At 39.2% G+C, this 12,231-nt stretch overlaps 1 protein-coding gene across 1 annotated transcript in view; it reads right to left on the bottom strand.

Moving 5' to 3' along the window:
* The window catches only part of LOC141995806 (uncharacterized), a 102,105-nt gene that overhangs the window by 1,812 nt on the left and 88,062 nt on the right, over positions 1–12,231 (bottom strand). The window contains exon 6 of the mRNA XM_074967218.1: positions 7,835–7,990. Coding sequence (XP_074823319.1) covers positions 7,835–7,990 — 156 coding nt within the window. The remainder of the gene's footprint in view (positions 1–7,834; positions 7,991–12,231) is intronic.

The following is a 12,231-nucleotide window of genomic DNA, read 5'->3' on the forward strand; positions in this document are numbered from 1 at the left end:
TCTGATTGGGTTTTTTGGGTCTTAAAAATCCAAGGGGTTTGTGCTCATCTTGTTTATTCTCAAGCCTCCCCAGGAAAGGGGGTGTAAGAGCTTGGGGGGAGGGGGGATATTTGGGGGAAAATAGGAACTCCAAGTGGTCCTTTCCCTATTCTTTGTCTAAAACACTTGGTGGTGGCAGCGTTTTACCTAATCCAAGGGCAAAGACTTTGTGCCTTGGGGAAGTTTTAACCTAAGCTGGTAGAAATAAGTTTAGGGGTTCTTTCATGCGGGTCCCCACATCTGTACCCTAGAGTTCAGAGTGGGGAAGGAACCTTGACACAGCTTCTTACAGAAGTAGCAGCATTTGCACTCCTCTATCTATATATCTCTACCTCAGTTCTTACGCTGACACCCATCCCCATGGCATCTGAGCACCATTCTTGTTATTGAGCTGTCCATATAAAACAAACCAAAACTGCTAATTTAAATTCCCCTGAGCTTTGGAGAGGCTTGGATCTTGGAATGGTCTCTGTTAGCATGGCTGTTTCTGCAGGGAATAGCTATCTATCTTGAATGTAGGAGCACGTGTGTATGTGTAATTCCCATTAAAGTCAACAGAAGTTCCACAGAGAGATTACAGAACTGGTCCAACTAGTGTGTGTGACTAAGGCAAGATTCCCAGTCTTGAGTGTGGAAATGGCTATATGAGTCCTGACCTTCCATACCAATGGGAGCTGGATGATAAAAATAGAAGCATCTTCAGACACTGACATTTGGGGACTTCAGAAAATCAGAGTTTGTAATGAGCATTATAATGAAATCTGCACTAGATCTGGAGTTATAATGTTATGGCTTATGGGGAATTGGATTAAAAAATAAAGAAGCTGTTTTTCTGTAAATATTTATAATGCCGGAGTAAGGAAATGAGTTCCCGGACTCTTGTACAATGTTAGCACAGAAAATAACCAGGGATTTAATTTAAATGGATGGTTGGGAAAGATGAAGATAGGAAGGCAAATTTTAAAAAGAAACAAAACCTAAGATACAAGAATCTACAGAACAACTCTAATGAAAGAAGAGGCCACTCATACAAATGCACAGTCATTTTCAGGCCTGAATAAAAATATCATTAAGGTTGAAGTCTAAATAGCATTAAAGGAAATGGACAATAAAATCAGAAAATAGGTTATTAAATTTTGCCACCACTTAGTATAAAAGGAGAGGTTTAAAAATGTTCAACAGTCACTTTAAGATACTATCTTGGATCACTAATAAGCTTGAGAGATGATCGAAAACCAGTTAGTCTCAAGGCTGGATAGCCTTTCTTCTGGAGAATTAAGTAAGATTAAGGTGAGTCATTCTAGGGCAATGAGCATGATGGAGAAGTGATGGAATTCAAGTTCATTCCTAGGTAGCTATTCTGTGTGAATACTAAATGAATTGGGGTTACTCTGTTTAAAGAGAAAAATTAGGTTCAGTGTTAACTAAAGCTGAGTGAATAATGGTTTTTGTTTTTTGGTTTGGTCTGAAAAATGTTGATTCATTTTTCAAACAAACTGGTTTGGTTTTCTTCAGTTTTTCTTATAAATGAAAAAAAAATATGTGACAGGTTACCCCACTCCAGAGTGCCATCTGATGTAGTGGGATACCACTGAGCCCACCGGTTCCACCAGTCGGGGCTCCCTTACGCTGCCCTGCTGAGGCAGGCCCTCAAGCCTCCTCCAGCACAAACACAGGTAGGGACACACCCAGCTGCAGAAAGACACAGACACTGAAATCAGCTTTGCATAGGAAGATTCAGCTAGAGAATTGCCCAGCACTGAAGTGCACTCCCCGCTCTGGAGAGTAAACCCAAAACTGTACAGTGTAAGCTCATGAAATTCACTCCCTCCCTCAGTGTGGAGGAAGATCTGCACAGCTTTTTGTGCCCCAGTTATGAATTCCATAAACTGATTTAGAGGGAAAAAAACAAGTTTATTAACATCTAAAGATAGATTTTAAGTGATTATAAGGGAGAGCAAACAGATCAAAGCAGGTTACTGAACAAATAAAACAAACACGCAAACTAAGCTTAATACATTAAAGAAGCTGGTTACCAGTCGTAATTTCTCACCCTAAATGTTGTTTTAGGCATTTCTTTCACAGGCCAGACACCTTTTCCAGCCTGGACTCAGCTCTTCTCCCCCCACTCTCTTTGGTCTTTGTTTCTTAGATGTTTCCAGCAGTCATCCTGGGGGGATTCAGTGAAGAATGACCCCTGATTAACTCACTCCCCTGCCTTAAATAGGATTTACATATGGCGGGAATCCTTTGTTTCCCAATTTGATCCCCACCCTCTATTAGTGGAAAAATATTAGTAGTCCAAGATGGAGTCCAGTATCAGGTGACATGATCACATGACTCTGCAGTGTCAAAGCAAGCATCCCAGGAAGCTTCTCAGGAAGGTGGGAGATTAGCATCTTCAAAGTCCTGTTGTTCTCCCTAATGGCCCATCCAGGCTGATTGTGTTCTGTGTGGTGGGCATTCCCAAGGCGGAAACCCACTTGTAATTGTTACATAGTCAATATTCCTAACTTCAGATACAGAAATGATACATGCCTACAAATAATCACATTCAGTAAATCATAACTTTTCCAATGATACATCACATGACCCATCTTGCATAGAACACATCTTAGTTATGCCATATTTGTATCATAACAATGTCTCTATGAAGAATATGGTGCGTAGTGTCACAACTTATAGTTGTTTTGTGTCATTTTTGGGTGATTTTGCTTTTTTTATTAATTTTGCCAATTTTCTAAACAAAATGTCATTTCAAAAAGAAAAGTCAAAAGGTTTTGTTTTGAAATGGTCATAACAAACCATTGTGACTTTTTTTTTAAATCAATTTTTTTTTTTGCCAAAACAGTTCACTAAACTTGGCCTGAATTTGCAAATCGTTTGGGTGCCTGGAAAAATGCATCTCTCCATTAATTTACTTTTTGCTGGGGGAAAATAATTTACACAGCTCTGCTTACAGCAGCAGCTAAGCTAATCAAGTTCCCCTGTTGGCTTCTCGGAAAAGGAAACTGAGCTTTGGAGATGGCAGCCATGAGCACAAATCTCCTATACTGATGCCATGTGAGAAAGGAATAATGTGACATTACCGCAAGGAACCATAATATTTTTGCAGTAAAGTGTCTCAGCCTGTGTCACAATAGAGTCATCTTAATAGGAATACCCCTTTCCCCATTAAGAGGAATTCCAGAATCTGCTTAACAAGGATGACAACTTTAATAGTAATGCAGCTGTCTGATGAGTTGCACCATCATGTTACTGGAGCTGGGAAAAGGTAGTACTGGGAACTGAGCGGCTGCTATTTGCCCACTGCCTGTAGCAATAGCAGCTGTGAGATGCACATCATAATGGACAGCATGTGTGGCTGGCATAGAAGGAGCAAATTAATTCGGGTGAATAAAAACAATACTTTCTGCCTGACTCACAGCAGTGGGATGTAATCCAGCCAGGGAGCCTGGCCCTTAGAGGACAATGGGAGCATGAGGCACCGTGGCGACATTTCCAAATCAAAATTTTGACACCCCTCCCCTCCCAAATGAACTTGCCGCTGAAAGCAGATGCACTTCCTGAAATATTTCATTTAATTGAAACTCAATTTTCTGTCAAAAAAAAAAGAAAGAAAAGGTAAGTTCTGATCAAAAGTTTTAGACCAGCCCTAATAATAATTTATCCCGCCTTCCCCGCACCCTTTGTCTGGCTTGTCCACTCAGACTGTAAGCTCTTTAAGGCAGAGACGGACTGTCTCACTGTGTGTTTTGCATAGTGCTTAGCTCAACTGGGCCTCCATCTCGTTTGGGGGCCTCTAGGGGCAAACATAATTCAATAACTGATGAAGAAATACGTATAGTGAGTATACCAAGATATTAAGTTAGCAAGAGCATGTGCAGTGTACACATGCTGCATGTAAGTAAACATACATGGGCCTAAATTTTAAAAAGTGACTAGTGATTTGTTTGCCCTTCTGGAGACACCTTACAGGGGCCTAATTTCCAAAAGGGTTGAGCATCCACCTTCTAGAAATCAGGCCCCTTTACTATGCCTGAAGTTGGGCACCTAAAATTTCTGGTCACTTTTGATAGGTTCAGACATAGGATCACTCCTGTTCTTATATAGCCAGGGCTTTGTTATATTGGGAAACTTCCATTATATGTGTAAGATGAGGCAAATGGTGTTCCTTGTGCCGTATGCTCAGCCTCCTATGTCTGTAGATGCCATAGAAAATATCAGCTATAATCAGAATGATTGATTCATACTGGTACTGTACATAGAAAATGCAAAGTGCAATGGGCCTGATCCAGAGCTCATTGGGGTCAATGGGCGTTTGCCCAGTGTCTCTGGGCTTTGGATCCAACCATAGTAAGTGCTAAGTAATACGGTATTGTGCTTCTCTTTGTGATTCACAATGAAGAATATTGCTGTCACACTACACCTCTGGATACAGAGGTAATTGGAGGAGCTACAGTGAAACTATACAACCTCTCAAGCCATTAAGTAAAATACATGCAGTTGTCATTGCATAGCATATGAAATATATTTTTTTTAAGTGCAAAGTTTGTTAATATCTAAAACACTTTGATAACTCAGCATAATAAAGTAAGTGCAGACCTGCTGGTTCCTTCTTATTTCTGTCATCTGCTGGAATAATTTTCGAGTGAGAATGTTATTGTTTCTTCATTTTTAGTTCCTTTGCATTGCTCATGCCTGTGCAACTCTGATTGCCTACTGACTCATCTTGCTATCCACTGTATCTCATTCAAACAAGGTTCTTAAACTTCGCTCAGCAGATGGTGTCATCTTGATTTTAAATGTTTGTTTTTTAATGAATGGTGGCAATAATATATCAGGGCTTATTTTCAGTAGATTGGAGTTGGTTGAAGGTTGTTTTGGTTTAAATCATTTTGCAATAAAAAATGTCTCTTTGACCAACTGGAAAAATATTTATTTTGGTCAAAATTTTCTGATGGGAAGGAAAGGAAGTGGTTGAAGTTAAAATTTTTCAATGTTAAACTAATCCGTTTTTGATAAAATGTTTCAGTTTTGGATTTTTGAAAGCTGAGGAATTTGATTTAGATTTTTTGGATGGATAACCAAAAATGATTTAGGGAAATTTGCAGGGGAAAATGAAAATCTTACAGAATTTCCCACAAAAAAAGTATATTTTAACCAAGTCTGTTGAAGATACTATTATGCTGCAATTCTTGTCTCCAGTGCTGCTAACTATTTTTTGGTGCCTGGTGTGTGGTTGGAGGAAGTGGCCCCTCGTGGCCATTAAGATGCTGCCACCATAATGAAGCCCAAAGGCAATGGGAATAGCTGACAGTTTCGAGTGGCTGAAGATTTCAGGGTTTCCCACTGGTGTTATACTCACTAAGGACATATTACTTCACCTGCCAGACTAATGAATATTGTGCAAAAAGAGTTAATTGATACCAAGGGCATTTTGAATGCAAAAGGCACTTGGATGCTGTGGGGCAGTATAAATACTCACGTTGTGCTAGTAAGGCAGAAACCTGTGTTAGAGGCTGGTATAAAGCCAGGCTACCCAAGGGAGAGCTACAGGTGGGATTTCAGCTGGCACAATCTCTCCAGCATATAAAGTAAATGGGAACAGAATTTATCCCAATACATTATCACTAAGTTATTATCTGGAACCTGACTTCCAGGCTGGTTACATTGCTAGTTCCATCAAATTGTTTATGAGCTACTTATACTTTTGCATTTTGGGTATTTTAGATGGGGAGGAGAGTTCTACATTAGTTTCCTATTTGCTGAAAAGAGGCAAAAGCCCATTTTCTCTATTGCTATTTTTGTCTCACTTTTCACAAAGCTTTAGGATGAGCACATCACAGGCTTCTTGTTCAAGGAAATTTTATATTGGCTGTTGGCAAAATATTCTTTTAAGAGACTGTTGCAGCAGTGAGGATTTAAATATCAAGAAGAAAAAGTTATGCAGAACCAAATGGAATAATCACTCATCCCTTTATTATTATTCATTGGAAACATTTAAGTTCCAATACTTACACAACTGCACACTGTACCAGAATAGCAATAGGTTTTAAGAACTTGCATATAATTTCTGGGATATCTGTTCCATGGCTTCCTATTCTAGTCTTTGAACTCATTGCACAGTTACAGTTAACTATACCAACCTGGGTTGTGTCTTTGTTATGAGGACAAATTCCCACTAGGGATTAGGCTTACCTTTCAAAACTGTCATAACATTTACCATCCCAGACCAATGAGCCCACCAGCCCAGACCAATTATGTATTATTCCCTCCAACACAAAGACTCCTTGGCCAGCTCTCCTCCACAACCTGCTCCCCAGACAAAGGTTCCCCTCCTTGTTCTGCCACCCACGTTGTTTTGTCTTCTTTTCTCCTTCAGCTAACTGGTTGGAGTCTACCTCACTTCCTCCATTTTTACACCAGTGCATCTCCATACACTTCAATGGGATTACTCATAATTTATACCAGTATGATGGCAATCAGAATAGGACCGTAGAACCTGATGAGCCTCTCTGCAGGCTCTCCTAAACAATGATTGACCCTCCCACTCACTGCTGATGCCCTCAAATTTGCCTCTCAAAATAAATAAATTAAATAATTCATCCCTCCCATCTCAGGCAATTGGACAGATGGAAATTTGAAAAACTGGATTGCCACTAAACTCAGTGGAGCTAAACCCGATTACATCAGATAAGCACCAGGACTTTAATTGGTGATCTCGGACTCAAACCCATATTTCCAAAGGTGAAAACTAGTAAATTACTTCACTGTGAATATATATAGAGAGAGTTAATGGATATGAGTATATGATAAAGCCCTATACATTATGCTACTCTGAAGCTGTTTTCATTTTTAAACAAGAAATGAATTACTGTAAATTGAAATCCTGATTCTATTTCTTAAAGGAGATAGAAAATAAAGATCAAGCTGCACTGTAAATAATGATGCCGTTTTTTAAAACCCTTCTTGATTTCCTAGCTAGAGTAGGGGCATGTACAAATATTTTTTTAAAACAGAGCAGGGGAAGAGTTATTCTGTAGACAGATTTTCCTTGTAAGAGCTCTTCGTAAATTAAATGTGTTCCATCCCCTCTCGTTGTCTGTATTATAAAAGTATGTTGTATAATTCTCTATAGATGCCAATAGACAGATGTATTTATGGGTTTTGGAAGCTCCATGTAATTTGGGCATAAAACATGAAGTATGTTTTATAGTTCCTCATTAATAATAGTTGAGAATTATGTTCATCTGAGGCAGCAAATATAAATTCTTAATGTTTAGGCATTCATTATATGCCTGCAATGATTGGAAGTTGCCACAGGAAAATAAAAGCCAGTGGTCCCAGAGGTTTTTTATTTTATATTCTGTCAAGCAAATGTGGAAAGTTCTATTTATTTACCTCTTGCTCCCCTAGAAATTCTGAATTATAACAAGATCCATTGATTGAAGAACTCAAATTGGAAATAAGAGACAGTTTTTCAACCCCAAGGGTAATTAACTATCGACGCATCTTACCAAAGGAAGTGGTAAATTTATCATCACATGGAGGTTTTAAATCAAGATCAATTGTCTTTCTCAAAGATATACACTAGTTCGGTTAGTATTTGATTGCTATTGAGATCAATACTGTTCACTTCCATCACAGGGAAGAACAATTCCTGCCACAGTAGGAATTACTGGGTGAAATTCTATGGCGTGTGTTACTGCAGGAGGTCAGACGAGATGCTCATAATGTTCCATTCTGGCCTTAAAATATATTAAATGGCTGGAAAGACAAAAGCTGTTCTTACTTCTCCTGTAGATAACATCATCCAAGTTGTGAATTGCATCAATATCCTTTATCATGTGCAGGTTGTCAACAGCTTGAAGATGTTTCTTCCAAACGTCTTTGTTCTTCTCTAACGCTGAACTGGGTGTGCAGCTCAGTAAAAGAACAGCAAATGCAGCTAGCAGGGTATTACAGGAAGACATTTTTTGGGAAACCTGAAAAATACATGCATTATTTGGAAATGGCTTCCATACTTCTAATACAACTGTCTTCTTAATAAACTTACAGTGCTTTGGGGCTAAGTTCAGAAGGAGAAAATAGAATATCAGGTTTCTGATTTATGTTTTATACTAAGAGATTAAGGTTCATGATGACTAAGCCAGTCACTGATTAACTTCAATGTACATATTTGTAAATCTGAAAAAAAATACCTTCACAGATGCTCAATTCATCAACATTATTTACTTTCTTGTTGTAGCATAGTTTATTGGGCTTACGGAGGACAACTATGCCTCATAAAGGGGGATAACAAGGTTCTCAAATTCATCATCATCAAAGATTGCATTTAGTAAAAACAAAATGGTAAAGTAATTGTTTTTTATGATACTGGAAAGGAGGATAGACCAAAACCAAAAAATCATATGATGCTTCAAGGAAGTATTTTAGTAACTGCTTGATAGAGATTAGCACGAAAATATGATTGTGACAAAGGCCCGTTGGTGGTTCATTGCTATTTGTCAGCAGTTCTTGACAGGCCTCACTTACTCACTATACCTAACACACTGTCATGATATATGCCCAAAAGATGGCATGTAATATATCACTTGAAAACTAATAACTCACTGATCTTTAATATTCTTGCATGATGTATGTACAAGATGGGTACAAAGAGTTATGGATATTTGATAGAATTATGTTCTTAAAATGTGTTGGCATGTAATGCATAAGCCCCGTCTGCCCAAGACAATGGAATGCCTAACCAGCCAAGTTGTCAGGCAGAGACAATAAAGGAGCATTTACGTAAAAGGTAAACAAAGCCATCAAGCTAACTGGGGAAGAGATAACGACTCAGTTATCACCAGCAGGGAAGGAACCAGCATGAAGTCTTCACCAACCTGCATGGTATCTCTTCCCAGATTGAGAAAAGGAATTTTATCTGAGAATAAACGTGAATGGTTTACTGGACTATAAAGACAGGGAGTCTGATACTCAAATTATAAGTAATTGAATCAACTGATTGTATACTGTATTATAAAAGTATATCTAGTAAGGTCTTTTATAAAACATAATGAGACACTGGTGATAATATTCTTGTAAAATATATGTTTTAACACTAGAGGAAACATGGATATTCACCGATCTTCTGCTTTAGAGTCTGTGACCAAACAAAGGGAGAAACAGGTTTTCTCCAAGACAAGAGGAAAGGCCGTTATCTACCAATGAAATGAAGCAAGGGGTGACCAAAAACAATGGAAGTGCCGTTTACATATGAATCAGCAGAGGGGTGAAAAGGCCACAGGAAGGGAAGAAAAGCATGAGGTTGTCCTGAGCCAGGGGACAAAACAGTAAATTTGGGAAGATATAAGGAGAGAGAAGAAGCCATCTTAACATTCATCACTGGACAGACACGATGGGCCAGAGGTCTTGCAAACTAAGATGAGTCCTTCAACCAAGAGGGTTGAAGTCTCTGGGAACTGAATATATGTGAGAAACCTGCTTAGTCTAAGAACTTTCACTTAGAAAGACAAGGGAAACCAGCCCTTTGTGCTACTATGGAAGGTCCTGACTGAGGTAAAGTGAGCTATGGCTGGAAAGCAAAAAGATTGGTAAGAAAGATAAGTTGGACCAGAGCTGTAGCTTGTTAAGTCTTAGCCACTAGGAAGCATATTTTACTTTTATTTGCTTGTAACCATTTTGTCCTTATCCCTTACACTTGAGCTCACTTAAAACCTCTCTCTCTCTCTTTGATTAAAAAAATTTGTTTTACTTTTATTATAAATCAACCTTGTGCTGTGAAAGGGGGCTAGATGACGACTGGCAGTAGCCACTGAGACAAGGTGGGGATAGGGGGTTGGGGGTTCCCCTGGGAGGGGAGACCCAGCATGTGGGGGTACTGCAGCAGGCAGAACCCCAGGGTAAAGGGGCACCAGGGTCCAGGAGGGACATGGGGGCCTGAGGCAGGTGAGACCCCGGCCCGCAGAGGGCGCTCCGAAACTGGTGAAGAGATAATTCCCAAGACGACCAGCAGGAGGCGCCGTGCCAGTGAGTCTTTGCTCTGCTACATGCAGGTTATCAGCCTCTTTCTCTTTGGAATCCGCAGTGGGGGTGCTTAGCTTGTGTGTTACATCTGTTTTCCTGATATATCACTCTTTTGTAACTGCATCAGAGTTCACCGCATTATCTTCAGGATTTTTATTAGATGTCGACACTAAGCTTTTTGCCGTCTGTCCATGAACTTTAGAGCTCTGGTCCTAGTATGGCGTTGTGAGAAGCATTGCGACATTCCAGCAAAACTAAGCCTGAATCCCTTGAATCCCAAAGGTGCTTTGAAAAAAAAGTCAAGTTTGTTGCTAATTGTGCTGACTTTTTTGCAAATGCGTTTGTGGGAGGGAGCTAGAACTGATACATCAGAGAAAATTGCCAAAATGTGACATTACATCAGGACAAATTCTGGCTATGGTCTGAGAGTATACATACAAAGCTGTTGTTAGAAGCTGGCAAGCAGAGTAGAAGTGATTATCCCACTATTCTGGGTCCTTATTCTTATTACTCTTAGCCCTGGCACAAATAATCTGCTCATGAGGTTATTCTTGGGGCAGCCAGAATACATGCTCTCAGTATTCTTTCTTTGGTAGCATTGATCTAGACCCATTATCATCCAAACCTTAGAAGTGGCACAATTTGACCGCAATATTGCAGTTTTTAAAAAATTATCTCTAATTTACAGCTTAATCAAATCTTATGATTTAAAAGTGAATAGATCATTAACTTGTCCTCTTAATATTCTGAGTTTTTTATGCAATCGTCTATTGTACACACTCTGATTTTAAAAAAATAATAAAATAAAAAAACCTTAAAAGAGAATGAAGGCTCCAGGCTAGATCCTCGGCTGGTGTAATCAGTGTAGTTCCATTGACCCAACTGGGGTAAATCAACAGTACTTCAGTTACTTCAGTAGAGCTACAGCAATTTACACCAGTTGAAGATATAAAAATTGACCCATAATCCTTTGCCTACAAGTTACAAGTATAGTTCAGTCACTAAAACTGGGGGAAACATTTGTGGAACTGCCTGCTACAAAGCTTGGGTTTCTTTTAAATGAGTTTTCAAAGAATATCTTGGAGTGAGGCATCTAGGTTAGATGTACCAAATATGTGCACTTTCCTTTGGTTTCTTGTGTAGACTAGGGCTTTTTTCCTTTGCACAGTAGGTGAAGAAATCTTAACACATTGACAAATTTAGAATGAACAGTTCAGTTGCCATATGTACTTGCTGTTTCGTGACCCGGATTCAAATCAGTGCTCACTGGGCAGAAGATGTTATATGGGGAACTAAAAGACATAAGATACACTTTTCTGGAGCATGAATGTTCCAAATTGCACCTCAACTGCCTCTTGGAGTTCTTATTTGGTAGGGAACAGATGTGATGCAGCTTTTGAATGTTGCAATACACTGAGGATATGTTTTATCAGAACGATGCCTTGAGATTTAGCTGTGATAAAATCCCTGCCCATTGTACTGAACATTTATGTCATAAGTTTTAAGAGTACAATCACCCGGTGTCTGAGATTAATAAGTGCTCAGGAGGCTTGTGCATTCACAATCTGTTTTTCAGAGGTGCTGAGTACCCGCAATTCCATTTTACTTCCATTGAGATTCTGGTTACACAGCACCTCTGGAAAATCAACCCTTTAATGCTTTGCTTTGGTTTCACTGGTCTTGGTATTGCTCTATTTTTATCTTTTTTTCTTAAAGAGGTTCCATAGAGCTTTGCTTTCAACACTGCAAATAGATCAAAGATTAAAAGTCAAAGTCCCTGGCCAAAATGTTCAAACATAGCCACTGACTTTGATGGTCGCCAATTAGAAATGCTTTGGATCTGCTTTTGAGAGGTGTGAAGTATTCCTACTCCCCGTGGACTTAAGTGGGACCCAGAATCAGTGACCGCTATTGACATGTGCCTGTAAATTCATAAACTTCTGTACACAATGAAATACCCAAAACTGTGAGGGGAAAAATTTATGGGTGTGTTTGTTTTTGCTATTCAAGCAAAAAAGCCAGTGGCTGTCCCCAGTAAAGACCAATTGTCTCCAGTCATTAAGTATATTGTTAAGGGTTGGATGATTAAGAACTGATTCCTTGGGTTCTGCAAAGTAATTTACAGAAGATGCTCTGATACCACAGTGATGGACTCAGTGG

The sequence above is a fragment of the Natator depressus genome, chromosome 11, assembly GCF_965152275.1.
Source record: "Natator depressus isolate rNatDep1 chromosome 11, rNatDep2.hap1, whole genome shotgun sequence".
Taxonomy (NCBI): Eukaryota; Metazoa; Chordata; order Testudines; family Cheloniidae; genus Natator; species Natator depressus.